Here is a 24,597-nt window from a genome sequence, read left to right as displayed (position 1 = left end):
TATTTATTACCTGGCAAGTCCACCCATTCAGGTGCTCTTTATAATTTGGTCATTTGTAAGGAAATATGATGACCACAAACCCTAGTGACTAATGACGGGGCTGCAACAGCGCATCCTCGTGGATTAGGGTCACAGGTGTGTGTATTTACACCGCGATGGCCCCCCATCTATTTTAGAGGCCCAGAAAGGTACTTGAGTAAGGAAACGTTCACGAAAATGGAAATGCAGCCATGCTTAATTTGATTAGTTGTATCTTTGCTTGTTATTCCATATGCCAAAGTGTCTTTAAACACTTTAAAGGCCTGTTAAATTAGAATTAAACTAAAAAAAAAAACAGCAGCCAGATATATCAACATCACTGACCTAGATGAGCTCAGTGTATCTAAACAGAACCTTTTGCTAATTTGATGACACTGAAAGCAGTGGAGAAGAATATTATGTTCAGTTACCTGTGCTGAAATAAAGCACATAGCTTAATTTGCACTATTACTAAAATTTCATGCTGTCAGCTGAATATCAGAATATGTGTAATAACCTAATTGGGATGACGTATTCATATTCTTCCAAGAGTCACTATAGAAACAGCCTCCACCATAAGAACTATTTAATGGTATTGTGAAAAAGTGTAGGTCAGTATCATAAGTAAAGTATTTCACGATGCAGAACAGCAAGTAGCATCTTTTACTGCTGCAGTTCATCAAGGTGGTGCTCATTCAACCCATGTTAATAGGGAGTTAAATGTATATTCATCATCATATTTTATAGTGATTATGTATTTTAAATCTTAATATCCAATGTAGTACTTGATAATTTAAACTGTTGAATAAAAAGTGAAATATGTCCATCATGTAATGTAGTGTTGTTAAAGTACATAGGAACATTATATGGAAATGAGTTTCTCATAACTTCCCTTCGGTGTAGTGGCAGGTGTTATATTTCCTCTATGACCATACACAGTAGACTATACATACACACTGGAGGCAGTCGGACGATTTTATCAGCTGATGTTGGGCTGTCACAGATAGATCGGTATCGGCACAGACGATGTCTGATATGCAAGGATATGAAAACATTTATTTACAGAACATGATGCAGAAAAATATGCTTGGGATAATTTAGAAAAGGGTAAAATACAGAGTGTAGATCAAACAGACACTGGCTGGCAATAAATTCAATTCATTTTTATTGCAATTCTTTTCCCAATTTTCCTCACACCCATTGATCTTAGGAGCAGAATCCTCCACAATCAAACATACAGACACTTATGACTTTAAAATGTTTTGATTACAGTCGTCATCACATTTGAAATGTTATTTTGTCTTTGCTACAATTAAGACAATAACAGTGGTTCAGAGAACACACAGGAAACTGTGACTGTCTGTGGAGGCTTTTAGGCCAATTTTAAATCTTCAATTGCCATCAATATTCAGTTCTCTTATTTAGAACTTTGTAGAAGCACCAACATATTAAGTTTAATATAGTCTGCCTCCCTCTACCATCATAATACAGCAGGTTCAGGGCAGTTTCTGAGAAACCATCAGTGGAATAACTCTCTTTTTCATCACAAATTCCTTGATTCTTTCTGACTACAACACAAAATGGTCCTCCTCCAATTGCAAACTGGCAAAAGGACAGTACAAATAAATGTTCACAGACGTAGGATGAAGTACAAAAAGGGATTCTTTCAATACAAAATGTAGTAAGTTCAGTGCAAACACTGCAAAGTGTCCCAATCTGTCCCTGTCCCGTTTCTACTCTAAGTTCCGTTTGTTCAGAAAAGAAGTTCGTGAAAAATAAAGAGCTCTTAAAAAGCTCTCATTGCATTAGTTCAAAAGCTGTCAGTCTAAAAAATACAGCCGTTTCTTCGGTCTGGAGAGGTTGACATTTTGCTGATGCACAGCTGTAACACAAGATCACTGCGCAGACCACGAGAGGACGGTTGGCGGGTGCGGTTATTTCGCATTTAGTGGCTCAATCTGATGTGTCAAAATGTCCAATAATCAGGTTTTATTAGCCATAATCTCTGGAGAGGAACTTGTTTCAAAATGGTTTTTGGTCCTTGAAATGTGTGCTACAAAATCCTGTCTAATCTGCAGAGCTTCAGAAATATAGAAAAGTTAATCCTCCACGGATGTGTGCTGCCACTTTTCACTTTCAGTGTCAGCGATTACGATCAAGACACCCAGCAGTGTAGAAAAACTGCCATCAGATTAATGTCAATGCAAATATAAAGTTATTTTCCCCATTTTCATTCAGTGTTCCTGAGATGTATTCAATAAATAAATAGAAATATAGATTCTGTAGAATATCACCTCTTTAGTGTAACATGCTACAGCCATTACTTGACAAAAAGCACCAGTTTAAGTTAAGAAAATGAAAATTGAAAGACAATGGGCCTCAACATTATCTGTGGGAGATGAACGGCAATTTTGGATCGGCACAGAGTAGAGCTGAGCCGGGCTCCTGGTCGTGGGGTTACGACCGGACTCCACATGCAATCTAAAGGAGGAAACAGGAACTGTGTCTCGGCTGCTTTAACCGATCACAGAGTCAGAGGTCAAAGATAGACTCACAGTGGTCAGCATTTTGTAAACATATTCATGTCATCGTGGAGCCCTTTATCAAAACACGCCGGAGAACAGGAAGCTTTTCCCTTGTGGAAAACAAGAGGTGTCGCACGCAACACGAGGCACGAGGACGAACTTACAGCTCCCATGCAGCTCAGGCTGTCGGACGATGCTCGCAAATGTGACAAAAAGTTGTTTACGCGTTGTAACAAACTGGTTTGGTCATATAGTTGCTCTTCCACATACACAATGCTTTGCACTCACAGTGGAAAATGGACCAATGCTGTTATGCCGGGTGCAGAGGGATGACGAATTTACATCCAAAGGGGGAGTGGTAGCTGATGCCCACTTCTTGGTAAACCTGCTTCGGGATGCCGATGTCACAGAGGTAGACTCTGCTCTCTCTCTCCGCTAAAGTTAGAGGAAGTCCTAAAGACAGGGTCCACTTCGCCTCCACAGTCTGATGCTGCTCGCTGACCGGAGGATCGATGCCAAGGACTGGAGCCCGGTTCTGGTTGGCCCAGTCTGCAGCTGACTGGTACCAGGACTGCTCCCTCAGCAGCGGGTTCTCGTGGCAGTCCAGACAGTTGATGAGCAGATCGACCGGGCTCACAGGCAGGTCTGGGGAATTGGTGGAGGAGATGGAGAAGAAAAAAAAAAATGAGTTTCACTGTAAAAACTTTCTCTAACAGAGTAAAATAATATTAGATGTGTCTTGAGGCCTTGTTTTAAGTATAAATGGATAATCCAGTGCTTTCACAGGCAGCTCATTTGACTCAATTCAAGTAAATGTCACTTGCCTTTTCCTGATAAGCATCTTTGTCTTTGAGTTACTTTTAACTAGATACAAGAGACATGTCTGTAAAATATCCACTTCAAGGCTTTAAAAGACGTATTTTAAGCACTATGTCTTGAAACTAGAATCTCTAGAACGATGAAGACTCCCACACTACTTTAATTGTCAACATTTTTTTAGCAATTGTAAAGTCAGCGGTTCAGGTCTCGGTTCCTCCGGTCCACATGCTGAGGACATGCTTCTGATGGCAGGTAGAACTCCACCATTGTGTGTGTGTCTTTGTGTAAATGGTTGAATTTGAATTTGTGGTTTGTTCTCTTCTTACTTGGACTTAATTTCTTCAGTATGCTAAAATTGGGAATTCAGAAAAAAAAAAATCAATTAAGAATTATTTTCTAATATTCCGTGTTTTACTTATTCCTGTGCTGTAGTCTGACCTCAAGTAATTTGATCTTAAACAACATCATTACCTACTTATTTCAAACCTTTGAACACTCATCAGAGTTTCCATATTTCTAGATTGGAGCCATCTTATTTTAAGAGTTCTTGTGAAATTCAATTAATGAGCCACACGGACAAATAGTTTAGGACTATTAAGTCATTATCTCCTCAAATTAAGTGTTTTCTTGCTTTGTATTTTGGCCAGAATTTTTTTGAGTGTTTAAGTTACTTCACAAAATCATTAGAAAACCCTTTTTTTGTGCATATGATCTCACTACAAACTGATCAACAGGAATCTTAAATGTCAAAACAAGTGTCAAATATGCATGTCAAAACAAGGGCTGAAATTGGCATAAAAAAATGTTTGAGCATCAGACCATTTGACCTCATCACTTGTCCCCCGTCTTCCTTTCAGTCCTTGCCTCTTCTTCGCAAAATAAAAGAGAAGACTTACAAACTAGGACTGGTTTCTCTCAAGTTAACTAAAGAGATAAAACCCCAAAGTTTTCTGCATTCCAAATGTGCTTCCAAAATATTAAAGTGTTTGAAATGGTGCGACTCCACTAGAGGGCATCATTTGTCTGTGCTGCTCTGTTACAACAGGACAAGATGGACTATTATTTGTACAGATACTCGGTCTCACTCAGACATCCGGTCAACTCGGTCCTTTCCAGTTGAATGAGTGTGAGCAGTGTAGAGAAGGATTCAGGCGTCTCTTGGTGTGTTTTACCTTTGACGCTGGCCACCTGCTTGCCGCTCGTCCTGCTGTAGAGGCTGACCTCGCTGGTGACCGACTCCTGCGTCTTGACAAAGTTGGGCAGGAACAAGATTACCTCCACTTCATGGTTGGCCAAGTGCCGACCACAACTAATGCCTTGGGCTCCTTGAACATGGGGCCCACACAGAAGCACCACAGTGGGCCTCTGGTGGACGTTTTTTGGGGTGAGCCTGAGGAAATACGAGAGATCAGAGAGATTACTCCACAAAATGAACAAGCAGCGAGGACCACTGAAACAGTGCCTGTGTTTATAGACAAACCAACATCTCAGAAACAGACAATGCTGACTGGCTAATTTCCAAATGTTACCCAAGGTCATGGGAGACCTCCAGGGAGCCAGTGTCTATCTTTATGAACCGACATACTCTGTTAACTCATACTGTGATTCAAGTTTTAGGCACATAGATATTTGTATTGTTATCTATCAAGCAATGGGTGCATCTGATCGGTGCCAAATTCACTCTGCAGCAGGACAACGAACCGAAACATACAGCCAGTGTGGCACGAAGAACAAGGAGTCCTGCAACCGACAGTGTGGACCTACAGAGACCTGATCTCAACATCATAAAGTCAGTCTGGGACTTCATGAAGAAACAGAAGTGACAGCCTGAATCCGTTTTTTTTTTTTTGTTCACTGTATGTCAGTATTTGATAAATTAAAAACCATTTACTGCATAATTTTGAGAGCATCCTCACTTTGATTTTAGTGCCTAAAATCTGTGCCCAGTACTGGACATGTAACAATAATCAGAGTTACGGTTACATATTACAGACTTTTGAAAACATTGTCAAAACATTAACAAACATTAGCGATCAAATAAAAACATTAACAGAGCTTGTGTAAAAAGTAAAGCGTAGTCATGTTCGGCAAGTTCTTGAAGTGTGGCATGTTTACGGATGTTTTGCAACTTCAAAACATTTTTATTGCTTTGTTTCCTTAAAAAAAAAAATTCCCATAGTCTGAGACATCACACACAGTTGGTATCATTAATCTGGGTTCTTAGTAAAACATGGTTAAGGAATGTAAAGAAAAACACGCGCACACAAAAAGGATAAAACATGGAAAAGGATGCCCTCTCAGGAATGTATCAACATTAAAGAGTAGAGGAAGATGAGATTATTTTTAACTCTGAAAAGCTGCACGTGTTGAAGATTAAAAAGAGCCCTGATTTGGCAGTTAATTGGGTTCTCAGAGTTTCAACTCAGAAACAGTTGTGCTGCTACTGACAATAGCAAGTGATGCAAAAACAAAAAATGAACTCGTTACTGTGTAGAATTTGTAAGCCGGTTGCTGATGTTTCCAACCTTCTTAGCGACAGCATTTGCTCCATGTTGCAAGAAAACCTTCTAAAAAAAAATGAAAATATATATATATATATTTTTTTTAATAAAGCTGCAGCTTTTTGATTACAGGAACTCTTTAGATGATGGCACTTGGATAAATCACGTAAAATACGGTCACCATATTATTTATAATCAGAGGTTTTAAACTTCACATTAGTTCGGAATTACTGGTCATACGAGGCAGGAATTATTTGGGAGTTTAATTAAAGACTTAAAGTAAATCTCTACATGTTTTAATATGAACTGTCAGAGTGGAGACTGAATTGAGTGTCTGCTGGCTGTCAGTGAAATAGTTGCACACCAGTTCAGTCTCTGATCCAGACACGGCGACACTAAATCAAAGCTGATCTCAGCTCACAGTAGTTTCAGTGTAAATCTGAGACACGCAAGTATTACACTGCAAAAATGATAAAAGGATCCGAGACAGTAAACCTGTTTGTTATTCGAGCCGCCGCGCTGTGGTTCTTTGATCTTAAATAAGGCTTTGCTGCTCATAAAGGCGCCGGTAAACAATACCGAACACGGCTGCTTCAGTCGATTAGGATGGTCCTGACCTGCTGTGCAGCCACTCAGAAAATAGACCTTGAGAGGGGGGGGTGTCAAGGTTAACACCGTCTAACTCATGCAGAGACACGGTAGTAAAGATGATTGCCATGGAGACCGTAAAACATGGCGTGTAAACAATACATTGGACAGAGCAGCTCTAATGACTGTATAACTGATCAGACAGGGATGTTTGGCACACTGCTGCACATTCCTCTTATTATCATTCAAATAACTACCTTCATTCTTTTATACAATTACCAGCCGGGAAGGTTTCAGGCTTCCACACACTTCACTGCTGCTCCTTACCTGTTCGGTCCGCCCAGCAGTGTGAGAGCCATCTGACAGGAACAAACGCCTATGGCCTCCAGCCGGCGCTCCACAGATAGGCCCCAGCGCTCTGCGGCCGCGAGCAGACGCTTGTGAAGCTTGTAGGGCACGCTGGGAACCACCAGGCCTGAGTCTGTGGAGAAGAAAAATGGGATAGATAACATGTTTATGCTATTCTATCAAGTCAGATGTAGCAGAGCGCCGAGATTTAGTGGCAAATAAAAACATGATTCAGTCCAGATGAAGTGTACTTAAATGAATTTCCCAACTGTCAAAGTCACGCCAAGCTCCAAGCAAGAATCGGGTAGCAGAACCGTAACTTGATTATTGGTAAATGTTTTCCGCTGGCAAGTTTTTATAAAAATGTTTTTGACACAGTGGGAGGCAGCAGCAGGTCGACCTTTGGTTAAATAAATGCCACCAGGTTTATTTCATAAATGCATGAAGTATTATACTTCGGAATTCCACCTGAACCGTTAAAAAAAACATTTTACATAATTTTGAAGTTTGTATTCATCAGTTCACCTTGAAAAACAACAGTTGGAGCAGAAGTCAAACCCAGAAACCTATCCTCTAAGATCAGGGCAAATATTGGTCTACAGATAAACACACTCCAGGTTCTCAGGGAGACGTAGTCATGTGTGAGCAACACAGATCCTCAGGCGAGTAAAGTCTTTCCTTGGGGAAAAGCCCTTCCACCTCCTCCTGACCTGATCCTGTTCCCATCACGGCAGATTCTCCATTTCCTCTCCGGTTTGTCACTGCTGTCTGAGACAACATGACAAACATATAAAACATGACAAACATGAGGCAATGGGAGTGAGACGCCTATTCCTCGTGGGCCCTGAGTTCACACGCACTATCGCATGCTTTCTAACCAATCCCCAAAGCCCGAGCTGTGGGACGGGGTTGCGCTGGGCCGGACCCCCCACATAGGCTGCTGTCTCAGTCAAAACAGACGGCAGGTTAGCCTGACAAAAAAGGGGACAAACATCAGACATATGAACACCTGTATCTGTATCCCAATAGCTGGTGGTGAGAGATTGGAGAGGACTGAACATGGAGGCATGCTGGTGACCGGGCTCAAAAATTCAGTTTCTTAAAATTAATTCTGCCCTCATTTGGCAATTAAACAAAAAAAAAAAAATCAAAAACTTTCAGCCCAAAGTAATGCATAGACGAAACATTTTTAGTTAGGATTTATCACATAGCTCCCTTCAGTTGTATTTCATGTACAGAACTGTGTATAACATTTTAAAGGAAACTTCTTTTAAATGGTTTACATTCATTTCACACATATAATATTGCACCGGCCCAACTTTGGAACAGCCTCCTCCAGATGGGGTCGTCACTGCCTGTATTCAAATCCTGATTGAAAACATTTCCAATGGCATTTCCACATTAGGTCAAATTTAATTTGAATTGTATTTCTTTTTTAGTATTATTTACTTTATTTCCAACGTATATCGTCATGTGTTGTTTTGGAATGATATTGATTTAAATTTTTAAGGATACATTTTGTTTTATTGCTTATTTTGTCTTTAATGTCTTCAATGTCTTCAATGTTTCAAGTCTATTTTTGTGGAGCACTGGGGATTGATTCCAGTTGTTGCAACCTCATAGGTGCTAAAAAATCAGGTTAGTTTTAAAAATATTGGATCAGCCTTTAAGCCATTACCACTGACCATCATATTGGTCATCACAATCATATTGTGCGCCAAACTCTATCATCAGGCGCCTTTGTTGGAATTTATTCAACGCCACCCCCACTGGTTGCTGATTGGTCCGCACTTCAGAGTGGCTGAGCTTTTACTTTTAGATCAGTAATAATAAACTTATTTTTTTAGCTACATGTTTGGTCGCCCCTCATTTGTCCTGCCTTGAGCCAGGCTGTAACAAAACCTTAAAGTGAACAGGGCTTCCAGACTGTAATCACAGTAAAGACTGAATCAGTGAACAATAATTGGGTGGAGCCAGGCAAGTAGTTCACCTCCTTTTGATGAAATTGCTTAAATCCCTTTGTTTTTAAGTGTCTTTCATGTCACATCACCCAAAGTTGTCACAATTGTTCTTTTCTCTGTATTTTTTTTTTTAATTACTGTATTACATAACATCAATTCATCCTTTTATCACTGTACAACATCAAGTGTGTGGAAACCTTGAAAGAGCTTGTGCTAATCCGTAGATGTCTATTGCCTGTGGCACATTAGGAGGGTAATGAAAGTCAAGCTGTGGGGAACTGCATGGCTCAGGATCCCTTTGATAAATAAAGCTGCTGGGAGGCAGTTAAGTCCTTAATGGCCTCCTACAATTCGCTGGCCTGGTAGCTGAGAACTTGGTGGCCTCATTGGTGGGCACAATAACACATTTACACCCACAACTTTCCCCACCCATGGCATGCAATGCGATCAGTGACACATGAAACACACACACACACACACACACACACACACACACACACACACACACACACACACACACACACACACACACACACACACACACACGATAATCACATACAAACACAGAGACTCATGCCGTGCCAGACTGAAAGTCTTATCTTTATGTTCGCTCTGCTCCCCTCACACTATTCTTTTATTGACACCGCACAAAGGCCGCTAATATGTCTCAGTGGGCAACAGCAATCTGGAACATGCCAGTCCTCATGTGAGCGATAAGAGCAGGAAAGTCAACTGCTTCTTGTCATGCAAAGTGCTGCCTTGAGTGCCAAGCTCAGAGGAAGTGGGAGTTGCACTAGTATGCACTAATTGCTTTTCAACCGTCCTACCAGGTGTGCTTCTTAATAACTCTCCTGCTGAAGTTGCTGCTATCAAAACTGCTCCCCTGGCTGGCTGCCTGCCCCCCCCTCTCGCCACACACACACACACACACACACACACACACACACACACACACACACACACACACACACACACACACACACACACACACACACCTCCCTGACAGTCTCACACAGATGCAGTGATTTATGCACACACCCACTCTCAATGTGAAAACAAACTCAACAGTCAACTAGCTCAACCGGGTAGCCGTGAGTGTGCAGCAGCACTAAAATAAACTAAGCTGGAAGCAATCCTTCAAGCATGACAAGGAAACCGGCGGGACTGAAAGCAATACACGCTGGCTGGATGTGAGCCATGTGTGACTAAGGCTTGTGCTGGGACAGGGAGGGTCAGACGAGGCTGTTTCAATTCTCTCTGCTCCACTACCAGAGTAGCAGAGCAAGATTGGGCGCTGGCTCATTAGGAAACAATTAAAGTAGCTTCATGCAGTAATTTGTTACATTACTCTTTACAATTCTGGTTGTTTCTTTGCGGCCAACAGCTCATTATTAGTACTGAATCCCGAGCCTGGCTCTGCCAGAATACTGTGATTATAGTCAGAAAACCATGCTTGCTTTAATGTTTGCTCAGCAACTCCGAAGGGCAAACCAAGCAGCGACAAGTTATGGTGGCTCAGTGCAATGACGTTGTAGTCATGCTTTTTAATTTTTATATTTTAGCTCCAGAGGTGGTAGAGCCTCGGCGCATATGGTGCTCAATGCCGATTGGTTAAAGCCTGCTCTATCAGTTTCTAAATTACCACGAGGCTACTGAATCCCTGCAAGTGGAGTGAATAAAAGTGACAGTGTGCACTGCTTGTGCAACTGTGTAAGGGACTTTCTCGCCTTTGGGATCTCTTCCAGTGTGAGGCCCTCATCGTTTAAAAATCAAAGGGATTCATGGATATCTAAGGATTAAAACATCAAAACTGAAACCCTTTAACTGCATGCAGTTTCATGAGGAGTTCAGAACACACACAGTGTTTCACATCTAACAAAAGGTCCCTGAATCAGATGAGTTAGAACAAGCTGTCCTGATACATTTGCTTTCAGAACTCACATTCTGCCTTCTCCACCGTGATGTGTCAATAATAAATGAATATAGGAAAAGTAGGTAAACAAGCTGATGTGATTTGGATGCTGCGGTCTAGCTGAGGTTTCACTCCAGAAGAGCAAGATAATAGTCCAACTAAACTTAAACAGACTGCAACTTTTTCAATAAACAATGGCCTTTAGAAAAAGGCCTGTCAGAGCCTCATGCCAGTGCATTAAGTCAACCTAACCTACAGCAGGGCACTTTGTTTTGCTTTCTCCTATTGTTGATTTCTGTTTACTGGCAAAGATTCCAGGTCGAGAACACTGCGGTTTGTTCCTGCTTCAGAGTGCTGTTTATGTAAGGCGGCACACTAATTACAGAGTGCAGAGGATGGGGATTATGATGACAGCCCTGGGAAGTATATCTGCCTGCATGGTAAGAGAAGGGAGGCTCTTGTTGGCAGCTGTCTGCTGAATGGTAGACAGCTGCTTCCACCGAGCACTCCACAATCAGATAGTCAGTATGGGGGGGAAATCCCAGAAACTCCATCAGTACTACAACCACCCTGTCACCTTTACATTCAGCAGAATAAGTAGCCAATATTCTTATCTACTGTAATCCTTGCTCGAGTCATTCTACTCCTGCTCATCTTCAGGAAGGCAGAGGTACTGCAAAGAGATCTGTGAATAATAATGGAAAAAGTAAGGGGGGGAAATAAGGGGGAAAAAAATAATTTATATTTGATGCACTGTTTTAAATGTCAAATTTCTCACTTCATCAAAATACTAATTCTATTTTTACCAAAAAGACAACTTAAAAGCATATATTGAACATCCAAGAGAAAGATTTATCATGAGCATCCCAATGAGGTTGATTTGTCCAACGTATAGTTGGTTCTAGGGCTGCCACCAATTATCTGCCAAAGCTTTAGTCAACAAAAAAAAAAAAAAAAAAAAAAAAAAAAGATCTTTTTCATTATTTGCAGGAAGAAAAAAAAAATTCACAAACTGTGTCTTGTCAGAGACATTATAAACATACAGAAACATGTGTTACTGGGGAGCTTCAAGAAGGTGTTCTTGTGGGTAACCTGGGTGTGACATCCTGTATGTCCAGTGGGTCCTGGTTATCATAAGCATGGGACTCTTACATGTAAGAAATAATGTTAGCAGCACGTAGCCACTGCCACTGTTCAGTTCCTGCCAACAACGGGAATGTAGAGAAGACCAAGTTTCAGTCTAACAGCTTTCTAAACTCTGTTCATCGTGTTCGCTCCCCAGGCAAGGAAATAAAGGCCCGGCTCATCCAACGCTACAGTGGAGTCTCTGCCTCTCCACATCTCTGCAGACAGTAAAGCCAAGTTATAAATTACAAACCAGACGAAAGTAGAGACGTTACCACGTTGAGGAGCAGCAGGTCTGGAAAGGCCACATGTGGTTTGCAATAGGCTTTGTGTCATAGAATTTCTGAATAGTGTGCACTTTCATACTTCTATTTCTCTCTCTGTTAACTCTCTTTCAAACAAAACACACACACACACACACACACACACACACACACACACACACACACACACACACACACACACACACACACACACACACACACACACTGGAGGGTGCAGGTCCTCTTATGGCCTGACTTTCAATAATCTGTTTGTAGCTGGGACACAGATGCTATCAGGCGAAAATACATGTGTGTTGAAATAAATGAACTAAATGTTCAGTCTCCCTGCTGATTGTTCTGTTAATGTCACTTGTCCCATTCTTTGTCATTCTTTGTCATTCTTTGTATATATACATATGTATATGTATATATACACACACACATATACATATATACATTTATATACATATAAAAATAAAATGAATACCATAAACGTGCGACGAATAGGAGAATAGGAGGTGGAGCCCGATCCTGATACACCACACACCTCAGCCCTTTCTCCACCACTGCTCCAGTTGCTACAGAATGAATTGAAACAAAAGCCCACCGACATCTTGGGAGTCCAGGGCCTGAGTTTACTCATCTTGAGTCTGTATTAACCAGTTATAACGCTCCTAGAGCGAGAGCTCATGAGAAAGGACAGGGTCATCATTCTTGTGGGCCAGAGGGGGTGTGCGAGGTCAGAAGTCGTGGCCATGACAAACAGTAACTAGGGGTTAATGCAACCAATCAGCCCGTCCCAGAGTGACCTCTCTCTGACCAATGGGAGAAATAAGCATCACAGCCATTGTGAGCCCCTCTCTATAGTCATTGTTGTTGTTCTCGTCGTGTTCAATAGAAAGAGACGCAGCAGCACATTCCTCGCACTACTGAGAGCCTATTTAGTGCACAGTATCAAGTGTAAAAAAAAAAAAATAGTTTAGCATACTGCACCTTTTGGACAGAGCCGAACTGTGCTGTATCAAAACAGTGTCATTACATAAGCAGATGGTATTCCTGGTCAAAGTTTAAACATTTGAAAAAGCTACTCTGTCCAAAACAAACTCTGACATGCTCGCTGATAAAACATCCTACAGACAGTTTCATATTATCTCGTTTAACTATCTCATGTGAAATGTGTACAGAGAAGGTGCGCAACTAAGATTGTCAAACCCCCAAACACCTTAATTTTCTTTTCTTTTCTCATATCATGTACAAAAAAACTTTATATAACAAAGTCATGTCTGCACATCTCATTCACACAGATGGTGACTAATGTGCTTTATTACAAATCTACCTTTATCAATAATAATAAAAATAATAACATTTGGATTTAAAAAAATATTTTTTTTTTAAAAGGCTGGCTAAATGCAAAATTTTTCTGAGCATCATTTAATCTTATTAACAAAACTGACAGTTCATCTCCAAGTACTTTCTGACTACACTACCAGTCATTGGCACTGGAAATGTATATTTGTGAAAATATGTCAAAAATATATCATTAAAAAAAAAAAAAAAAAATAGTTTTGAAGGTAATTGTATAAAATATCATAAACATGGCTGGAAACATTAGTAAACAGTGTCTCTGCTGGGAACTATTATCATCTGCGGATTTGGTGAGGCTGTATAACAGGACAGAGTATGCATGTGGCATTTGCTCACAACTAACTGGAGTTCTCTTTGTGGTATTGAATGTACATGCAGGACAGCGGCGTTGTGGTTTTTTTTTTAATAGTTCTGGCTAATTCTAGGGTTATTGGGCATGCAGGATGACGTCCGGGTTTGAATACACACTAATTTTTTTGTTTGAAAAATATATTCATTGTTGGTTTTGGTTTAAACTTACTGGTTTTCATGGAATTTACTGACGTTAAGAAAAATATAAAATATCTCCAGAGCCATTCTTTAAAGAAACCTTTGGCTTTGGGACACTGCGATATATATGTTTCACTATTTGTGTTTCTAACGTTTACAGACTCAAACTTAGCTCGAAAATTGTGCCGTTATCAACTAATCTAAAAACATAAAAGGTCATGTACATAAATGAAGTCCTCCCAACTACACACGTGTGACTGTGTGTGCATCTTCTTCTTACCGGTACAGTACTCTTTACCCCCATGCTGGGGCACTGTTATCTGTCTGTATATGACCGGCTTCCCCTCCAGAATATTCTCATCGTGCCGATAGGACTGGAGCTTCTGCTCGGCCTGCGTGCTGGGATGCTGAGCCCTGTTGCTGTGGCTACTGGTCCCGTCGATCTGCGAGAAGACGGCGGCCTTGTCGAACAGAGCCAGGTTTCCCTCGAAGTCAAAGTCAGTGTCCAGGTCCTCGTTGGTCCCGTCGCCAAAGCACTCATCATTCTTTGACCTTAGCGGCCCTCCAGCGCCTCCATTCCTCACAGAGGTTTTCCTTGGTGTGGCCTGCGACGTCCCTCTGCTGTTGAATGAACCTGCAGGCGCTGGAGAACAGAGAGAAAAGAACACATCAGAGGACAGGTTTAGAGTCATTTTCAGAGTAGCTGACAGCTTCTGTGCACACAAACGCTATCCTGATGTGCTCACATAAAACAGGATTTTATGTGGGTCAATGTTGATATTTATTCTAAATATTGTTAGCAAGGTTTTCCCAGCTTTCTGGGGGGCTTAGGTGCTGTGGTAGCAGTAAGCAGCTGACAAAAATGTTTTGGACGATTATCATGCAAATTTTCATTTTAAAAATGCACTTCTCTGAAGCTTTTAGTGTAGCTATAGTGACTTGGGTACTGTGAATACAGTGTTATATCGGTAGTGAAAAACCCTGATTAGGATAAAGTCCACTGATGAAGCCTGATTCTCAACTTGTACACCCCACTGAATAATCATAGTAGAGACATCCAAATCCTCCAAAAATTATTACTGTCACTGTCACATCAGAAGGATTGAATACATTTACACACATTGCCTTCAGCAATGATCTATGTACAGTCCTTTAAACTGTGTTATCAGAGTTAAGTAGTTATACATCTTACATTTAGTAACTTTTTGGAGTAGTTCAGTGTCCTTTTTACTCTTACTTTAGTAGGAAAATTAATACTTTTACCATGTTGCATTTTAAATACAATCAGAGTGCTAATTCTATTTATCCTTTTATGCATGTGTGCATATATAATAATATAATATACCCCTGGAGTGCATGAAAATGTCATCCTACACAAGAAGGGTGATCTTTTTAAATATGAAATAGGCAACAAAATATTCAATCATTTATACTTGGCACAACAATAAACAGCAAATCAACAAACCCAATGAAACACTATAACAGGCACATTCAGTTGATTGGATGGTTAAAGGCTGTGACAAGGGTTCTCAGCTAAATTTCATTTTACTCCAAAATGTATTGACATGAACTAATGTTCAATTAAATTTGAGAGTAGTAGCCTAAGCGTAAATTATCTCACAGTGCAGACAGCTGTGCCAGCAAACAATTGATAACACACCATTTGTGGCGTGTCCCCCAGACGGACCGACTGAGGGTTCAACACAGTGAGAAGGTCTGATCTGGATTGCCACTGGCTGGTTTCAGCTTTAAATTAATCCTGAATTTATATTTCATCTGTCAGAACTGCTCAGATCTGAGTCACCTCTAAAAGAAGCTATGAGCTGTCGTATTAAACTGTAAATCCTTGTGTTGTACATGGTATAATCCACACACAATAATATCCTGTGCTCAGCAGTTTCAAATTCTGACTAGTTGCTTGTAACTTCCTTTATCTTGCCTCTTCTCCTCTCACGGTTAGTTACGATAACCCGCTGAGAACGAAACACCGCTTCCACACAAAACATGCAATGGCTGACTGCGCGGTGCTCAATAAAGTTTACATACATGTAAGCACAAATAAAAAAACAAAATGAAACAAGAACAAAAAAAAAAAAGAAAAGAAAACTGGAAAAACCTGGCCTTCAACCCCAACCATCCACAGCTCTCACGCTAGCCAAGAGACAGAGAGGCACAGTCGCACGCTACTGTCAGTGTGACAACTAAGGTGCTTTGGCATCTCTCACGCAAGACAGTGGGAGGCGCAGTTATAGTGCAGCGGCGTTGATAGAAAGCTGCTAACTAACTGCCAGCTAATTTGATACCTGCCTCAATATAAAAATACAGTCTTACAACCATCAATACAGCGATAAAAAGTATTGATTTCAGATTTACGCAACAGCAAGGTGGCGTTTCCACCACTGCTGTGGAAAAATATTCAAATTAATGTGCCTCATTTCTCCTTAAAGACAGGAAAGCTATTTTCTAATTATAATTAATTATAAGAAGCAAGCAAAGCATTATGGAGACTGGTCCAACACGTCGGGGAGAAGGTGGTGGGTTCGTGTGTATAGCAGTGTGAATGGAGATAAAAGCTGGCGTTCTTATTACCACAAGCTGACAGTGTATTTATTTACAAGGAAGTGCTTTCTCATTCTGTGAATCAAAAATCTGAGTGAACTGGGCACGGCTCTAAGTCAAACAAACTAATGACTAACAAGCAGACAGGCAGCGAATCGCACTGATTTCAATTTAGACAAACTTACCACCATAAATTTGTCCAAGTGCAGAAGCCAGGAATATTTACAACTGAAATATGGGTTATCATAAAATTGCACCATTAAGTGCAGAAATATGATATGACAGGGCTTAAACTGTGACTGTGGGATTTAATTGTCCTTGCTTGTCAACACACTTTTTGGTTTTCACAGCAATTCGATGCTAGAGAATATTACATTTTCAGCCATCTCATTCATAATAAAAACTCGTATCACTGTACACTGCAAGGATAAATCAATCAGAGTGATAAGGAATGTAGTAATAAACAGAATGGTGTATATTTTATACTAGTACACCGTCACTATAGATCACAAGGGGGTAAATGCAATGTGATGTCAAATTCAAGCCTAAATGGAGATGAAACCATGCAAACCTCAGTGTGTCAGCAGCACTCAGTCACAATTGGATGAGGATGCTGCTGACGTTGGTGGTGGGATTACAGCAACAATGATCTCAACAGTAATACAGCTGACACACTGAGCTACCTTAACTACTACATATAAGAATCAGAGTTGTTTCTGGTTAGAGTGACGAACCAGCTGGGAAAACCCGAAGTGAGAAAATGAATTTGCAAAGTTCTTCACTGCCTCAGTAACTTCAGCTGACGTGCCTGCGCCAAGGCTTTTAAAACACACAGGCATTTCTGTGTGGTTGACAGAAGAAGTCCGTAATCAAACTGGGAAGCAAAACAAATCCTGGATGTGCAGCAAAATCTTTCCAAGGTATATAAAGGTTTCACATTTTCTGAAGCAGAGGTTTATGGGAAAAACCCTAGACTGGACATGATTTCTCTCCATGCAGAGGCGTAGCATGCTGGTTGTGGGAACACTTTTCATAAGGGCAGAGTCTGGAACTACTCCTCCAAAATGCCTATTTAATGAGATCTGTTTTAACATGATGGAATTCGACGATGCTTCGGGAGGTCTATGCATCCTTCACAGAAGCAGTCCGTTTCTAAATTCCCGTTCTACTCTCCCAGAAAGATCAATGGCAGATATTCAGAAACAATTTCTGGAATCCCTGATCTTGTATAAGCAACAGCCCACCCTGTTTTCCCCTCTTTGTGGCCGGGGGCTTCTTGAGAGCATGGCAAGGCATTGCGTGTGAAAGGACCAGCCCAGCCCAAGCCATTCAGCACTTTGGCCCCATGTAATTTGTGCAGTAGCTCCCTGGCCACCAGCCTGAGAGCTAGAGATTTAAAAAAAAAACTTCAAAAGGTAAACATTGCTTCCACAATTGATATCGTGCAATTTGTGCAGTAGCTCCCTGGCCACCAGCCTGAGAGCTAGAGATTTAAAAAAAAAACTTCAAAAGGTAAACATTGCTTCCACAATTGATATCGTGCAATTTGTGCAGTAGCTCCCTGGCCACCAGCCTGAGAGCTAGAGATTAAAAAAAAAACCTCAAAAGGTAAACATTGCTTCCACAATTGATATCGCCTTCCAAGCACACTGGGACAACATGGCTTCCTGTAGGGGAAGGGAGAGGGGGGGGAGGGGGGTTTCCTGTGCTGGCCAGGAGTGAGTGAGGGGAACGAGATGGGGAGAGAGAGAGGACAAGAGGGCACCAAGGCTTTACATAACCTTCTTTTTAGGAGCAGACACAGAGAGGGAGGGGGAATGTTTATTGATCTTAGTCACACACATATTGTAAAGAGGAACTTTGGTACAAGTGTTTAGCACGCTATGGGAATCTTGGGGGGAGGGGGCTGTTGGAGCAAGATAATGTTTGGTTATCATGAGCTCATGTTTCTTAATAGGAACTAGTGGCACACAGGGAGGTGCAGAGACTGTGTTAACAAGTTAGGAATCCTACTGACTTACTTGTTAAATGAAATGGGAAAAAAAAAAAAGACTTCTTATTGTGCAAGTTTAATTTTCAATGCACAGGAGGTGGTTTTTATGACCACGCTGCAGAATATTACACAGTGTCTGTTCGCCAAGTTCCTGACCCCTGACTCCTCCATTGTTTGGGGATCCTGAGTGTGAAAGTGAACTGACTTTAACTGATTCCAGCAGAGGCCACAGAGCTGTCCAAGCAGACTTCCTGCTGATTGGATGTTGATTCGTGGAAATGCTGTTTTTAACTTTTATCTAATCAGGAAGGTTGAGTAACACAGGCTAATACAGCTGCATGTACAACTCGAGACAGGAGAATACAGATATGTGCTTTAGTGTCACCGTGTGTCAGAGCAGCAGGACTCCGCTCACAATTTATCACGGTTGATTTAGGTTTTTATTGAACTACATTTTTGATAGAAAGGAGATTTCAATTGACAAAATGCTAAAAAATAAATAAATAAATAAATTTAAAAAAAAAAATGATGTTAAAATGATTGTTTAAAAATACGAGGTGAGATCAAACATTTCTGAGACGGGGTTGCTGTTGCGAACACACGGACCGAAGCACAGTCATGTGGCATAGAGCAGGGGGATGCAAAAACTTTTGTGAATAAGTATTCTAAGTTATATTGCTTGATCAACATCAGCACCTGCGTTAAACTAATTTTTTTTTTTTTTTATCAAAAAATCGCAACAAAGAAGAGGAGAGTAAAAAAAACAGTGTCAATCACAGAAAACGTAGTAGAGACTGAGCTGATATGAAACTGGTGCACAGAAATTAAGAAAAATAACAATCTCGATACAATGGTGGCCAGATCTGAATAATGTATAGTTATTGGTTTTTATAGGTTTTAGAGAAAAGGTACAAAATATCAAAAGCACTGCAGCAAATTTATGGAACTAATGATTATTAACTTTGAAATAAATACGTTACAGTTACAAAAACAGCAACGAAGGAGTTATAGTGAGTTCTCCGATTAATATTGACTGTCAACACAAGGCATCTGCTTAAAAACACTACAAACCATGTAGAGCTGCAGAGCGCTACAGTACTACAAGGTGTCCAGTTTTAGCTGTAATATAAACAATAATATAAGCTTCACAACGGTAGAGTGTTTCGGCTTGGGCCACTCTGTTGGACTGCATTCCTAATTTGGGCATTTGAGATTCATTTCTTTCAACCAGTGGAGCAGTTAAACAAATAAAATAAAACTTCATATTATCTTAACTGCATCAAACTAAATTTTGCTCCCTTTGAAATTCTTCACAACGGCCGAGCAAAGAGCATATTTAAACCCCAGTGAGGATATAGGTAGTGAATTTATTTATTTAGTTACTCCTACTGTTCTGATAATTGGGCAAAAAAAAATCTGCCGTTGAAAATAACACTAGAAATACATAATTTAGCCTGTTAAGACTAATGTTGTACAAAAAAATTCAGTACCCAGCTCCTTTAAGAAAATACTAAGCTCTTTCAAAAAAATGAAATGCAATATTTTTGAGCCCTTTCTTTTAAAGATGAACTTGTTCAGTAGGAACTAATTTGCGTGGGGTTGAGAGGTACATACAGTTGCAGCTCGGGCAGTCAAAAAAAAAAAAAAAAGACGATGGATGGCTACACTGTTGGTTTTGGTCTTTCCATTTGATTTGATGACTATAGCAAAGAGGAAAATATTGCAATATTTATTCATTAAGGATTCTCCAGACGTGTTTACAGACATGCAAAGACAGACTGCTTTGAATAATAACATGTATCTGACATGTTGTTTTGTTGCAGTACACTATTCATTTACCCGGTTAGATATTTTAAAAATGAGATCTACGCCTATTTATATATGGAGCTATTTTTAAATCAACTACAGTATAAAATTGTTATCTTACTTCACTGAAAATCTATTCCGAGTTATCAAAACAAGCTGTTTACACATCACACTGGTTTGTTTATGGATCAGGACCGGATGTGAGAGTAGTTGTGATCTCACAAATCCTGCCTCCAGTGTCAAACTCTAAACACAGAACTGTGAAACTCATCAAAGACAAAGCAAACCTCTGTGGAGGGGCAGTGGAGTCTTTTGATTTGGTACAGCTGATATCTGAAAACTGTATTTACCCAAAATTCATTTGATCCTTTGTGAAAGCGGACTTCCCTTTTATTGCAGGCAGAAAAACATTTCTCTTGTACAATCAAAGCAGTGATGATGAGTGACTTTGCAATTTTAGCCGATCCTCAGTGACAACTTTCAGGGGATTATAAGAGTGATTGTGTAAAATGTGGCTGTGTCGCCTGTCACATTTCCTTCAGTCATCGAACAATATTTATTTCCTACTCTCCAACAGAAGAGTAGTACATTGTTCTTAATAATTGTTCTGAAACAATAGCATTCTTCTGTGATTTTACAACTAGAAAATGCAGCTTCACAGTGAATAAGTAAACGTCTCAAATTAACTGGGCTTTCTTATCTTATGAAAATCTACGTCAAACTGTCTTAACATTGTGCAACAATGGTAAAATAATCTTTGACTGTCCTTGTGTTACACTGCACAATCACACTCTTTTTGGGCAGTTTCCAGTTGTTGAAGTTTGAATAGCATGTGCTTTGTTGGGAGTTAACTTCACAGGCTATTTAGTACAAAACCTGATTCTGTTATCTGCTACTGGTGCTGTTAGAAAGATCACAGTTTAGTCAATGGTAGTAAGTCAAGGGTCCATTTGAAGTGATGCTCACATTCAGCCATTCCTTTGTGTATTCAGGGTTTCTGCAGTGTTCACAATGTTCATGATTTTGGCGTATCACAGATATAGCGGTATCCGAGTGCATGTTAGCTCATGCACTGATATAAAAAACTGTATTTTACAAAGCATATAAAAAAAAGATGCTTTGGGTAAATTACAAATCGTTCTATTTGTGTTTTGTTTTTATTTTTTTTAATTCATAGTTAGTTATTGGAAATTATTTCATGCGCAGTGAAGTTCACTGTTTCAATGCACTGATGCTATTTTGGACAAAAAAGTTTGATGTTTACTGTAAGATATCCTGCCTCCATTACATATCTGTCACCAATGTTTGATACATTTCAGTTGATATATCGTTAACAGCTTTTAACATGAATAATTAACATGAACATAACCCAGGTAAGAAGAAGAACAGGGGAGAATCAACCAATTATTAACCAATAATTAAAAAAACAATAATAATATTACATTGGTGCTCAAATGGACGTTGGGATTAGTTCCGCAAAAGACCCACCTTAAACTGGAGGGACTAGATTTCTGTGTATTTTGACCCATGCCCTCTCTCTAACCAAACAAAACAGCAAGTTACTAAACTTTGTCCAATTAATGACAAATGATTATGTGAAACTCTACAACATTAATTATCACTCTGCATTATGTAACTCTAAACAGTATCAGTATATGCTCACTTTGGTCTCTACCAATGAAAAGCCGTGGGTGATTGAACCCGAGGTCATCCATCTACCTACCTCTGCGGAGGATGGTGATCGGAGCATTGTTGGGATGAGAACTGTTGCTTGTTGCATGAGAGTGGGTGGATTTGTTACTTTGGCCATTGCGTCCTGCTGACATGAAGCTGGCTTCTGTTGCAGCCCCCTGCCCAGAGCTGGGCTTGTTGACTGTGTTCTGGATACCTAGGAACTTCAGTTCCTTGATATCAATGGCACTAGAAGACAAAAAAAAAACACTGACCTTACTTGGTGGTCAAACGACACTCTGCTAATGTACTGGAATAGTTATTTATTCTTATATGATTACCTCACATTTTCAAATTTAAAAGCACTGAAGTGTCTGTCGTAACATTTCTACTCGAAGGAAAGTGTCGGATTCAATTTACACAGGTTGTACTGACTTTTCCACATGACTCTACATGCTAAAACATTGACGAAAGAGAAATGTGAAAACCCAGTGAACGTGTTAGATGAGGAGGTAGAGGTAGCTGACCTGAAAGTGACCTCAGGAACGGGACACTTGACTCCATTGTGAAAGGGCTGTCTGAGTGAGATGGTTTGACTGGCATGATCGACAGACGACACCTCTCCCTGATAAACACCCAGCGTCACCCCACAGTTTATCGACACAACGCTGCCCAACCAGTCTGCTGCCATTCTGCTCACCGTGATCCTGTAGTTCAGAAACACAAACAAGAAAAGGGACATTTTTTACATAAAGAATACAGTTTATTACAGCTGAGTGGAGGGTGTCTCTTTAGATTTCATGAGTCGTACTAACACAGTCTGGACTTCACACACACACAGTGTCTTTTCTGCTGGATTAATGGTGTATGTTAAAGCTGTGGAGCCACTGGTAGACAATTTTCTCATTTTAAATTTCTCTTTTTCACATTCAGTTTTTTTTTTAAACATTTTAAAACATGTGCACTTTACACGCTGACTACAGAACTTCTGACTCAATATAATAAAACATGACTGATTTTGGGCCTTTTAAAAAAAGCAAAATATCCAATGATGCGTCACAATAACGATGTTGTAGGCAGGGTGTACAGGGCTTTCTAACAGCATGAACACATCTTCTGAGGGAAATTAATTACAGCAAATGAAACGTGTGAAAAACTTCTCAAAACAATGAACTCCTCTCAGGTGGACAGTCAAAGTTTGGTGGAGGGGTTGCTTTGGAGGAACTGGGACTCATGACCTCTGTCATTACCAAACCCTCATCATTCATGCTTCCTGTTTCAGAGCACGCTGAACGGAACAAAACAAAAAGCAAACAAACCCATAAAAAGATAAATAAATAAACTCACTGAACACTATGCAGAAACTCAAAATAAAATGAATCTAAATAAATATATAAAACAAACGCTGCTCATTGTACAGTATGTAGAAAAACCAAAGGAAAAAACAATGTATATGAATATATAAAACAAACGCTGGACTACAGTTTATATATATATATATATAAATATTTAATATATATTTTAATATATAAAACAAACGCTGGACTACAGTTTATATATATATAAATATTTAATATATATTTTAATATATAAAACAAACGCTGGACTACAGTTTATATATATATATAAATATTTAATATATATTTTAATATATAAAACAAATGCTGGACTACAGTTTATATATATATAAATATTTAATATATATTTTAATATATAAAACAAATGCTGGACTACAGTTTATATATAAATATTTAATATATATTTTGATATATAAAACAAACGCTGGACTACAGTTTATATATATATAAATATTTAATATATATTTTAATATATAAAACAAATGCTGGACTACAGTTTATATATATATAAATATTTAATATATATTTTAATATATAAAACAAATGCTGGACTACAGTTTATATATATATAAATATTTAATATATATTTTAATATATAAAACAAACGCTGGACTACAGTTTATATATATATATATAAATATTTAATATATATTTTAATATATAAAACAAACGCTGGACTACAGTTTATATATATATATATATATATATATATAAATATTTAATATGTATTTTAACATATAAAACAAATGCTGGGCCCTTAAATTAATTAATTTGACCATGTGCCGAGCTTACCGTTTGTATAAACGGGGTTTCGCGTCTCGTGTGAACCTGTCTGAGGTAGATTTAAATCCGGAGACCGTGGGGGATAACACTGATTATAAACTCCATATGAAGTCAGGATTAAACCAGATCGAGGGGAAATCACAACATTGTGATACACAACTGCTGAGCTGTGTTTGGCTAGTTCACCAGCTATCATTAGCGTCGCTTGCGTCCGCTGTTTGTGTATTTTAACCTCAGCGGACTGTTGCTTGTAACCAGTCTCTGTTATTGTTGAATATCCAGTCCGACAATGTTCAGTCGACAATAGATAGATTTACCTTGTGGAGAAATTTGTCGCAAGATGTTAAGGCTAGCCAGAGCCCAGGCTGTTGTTTGGTTTGTGCTGTCTTCCGGGTTGAAAACGTCACTTCCTTTATCTCCCACATGGGTTTGTTGTCATATTTTTTTTCTCTGTCTCTGAGGTTGAAAAAAAAAAGGGTTAATGTGACGTATTATGAATTGGATATCCTGTTT

At 39.5% G+C, this 24,597-nt stretch overlaps 1 protein-coding gene across 2 annotated transcripts; it reads right to left on the bottom strand.

Moving 5' to 3' along the window:
- Positions 1-1,061: 1,061 nt before the first annotated feature.
- Positions 1,062-24,474, bottom strand: LOC138213336 (enhancer of mRNA-decapping protein 3-like). 2 transcript variants are annotated; one of them, XM_069174374.1, is made up of 7 exons: positions 24,402-24,474; positions 22,471-22,650; positions 21,996-22,192; positions 14,195-14,557; positions 6,779-6,932; positions 4,535-4,752; positions 1,062-3,188 (listed from the first exon to the last, which is right to left on the bottom strand). In XM_069174374.1, exons 2-7 carry the CDS (start codon positions 22,632-22,634, stop codon positions 2,854-2,856), a joined length of 1,431 nt encoding a protein of 476 aa, XP_069030475.1. In that variant the 5' UTR covers positions 22,635-22,650; positions 24,402-24,474; the 3' UTR covers positions 1,062-2,853. The 2 variants fall into 2 exon arrangements, with proteins under 2 accessions (XP_069030475.1, XP_069030476.1); XM_069174375.1 differs by lacking the exon at positions 24,402-24,474 and adding an exon at positions 24,094-24,168.
- Between the last annotated feature and the right edge of the window lie 123 nt (positions 24,475-24,597).

Source organism: Embiotoca jacksoni, unplaced genomic scaffold (assembly GCF_022577435.1).
Source record: "Embiotoca jacksoni isolate LCO1_2020_lvr unplaced genomic scaffold, fEmbJac1.0.p SCAF_6, whole genome shotgun sequence".
NCBI lineage: Eukaryota > Metazoa > Chordata > Actinopteri > Embiotocidae > Embiotoca > Embiotoca jacksoni.
The sequence above is the reverse complement of the archived record's forward strand: the minus strand, read 5'-3'. Positions and strand labels throughout refer to the sequence as shown.

Excerpts from the sequence above, each read along its gene's own strand:
- LOC138213336 (XM_069174374.1), bottom strand. The coding sequence starts at position 22,634 with ATGGCAGCAGACTGGTTGGGCAGCGTTGTGTCGATAAACTGTGGGGTG. Across the intron at positions 6,933-14,194 it reads GGGTAAAGAGTACTGTACCG|ACTCAGGCCTGGTGGTTCCC; the intron begins GTAAGAAGAAGA and ends TCTTCTCCACAG. Across the intron at positions 3,189-4,534 it reads GCAGGTGGCCAGCGTCAAAG|ACCTGCCTGTGAGCCCGGTC; the intron begins GTAAAACACACC and ends CCAATTCCCCAG.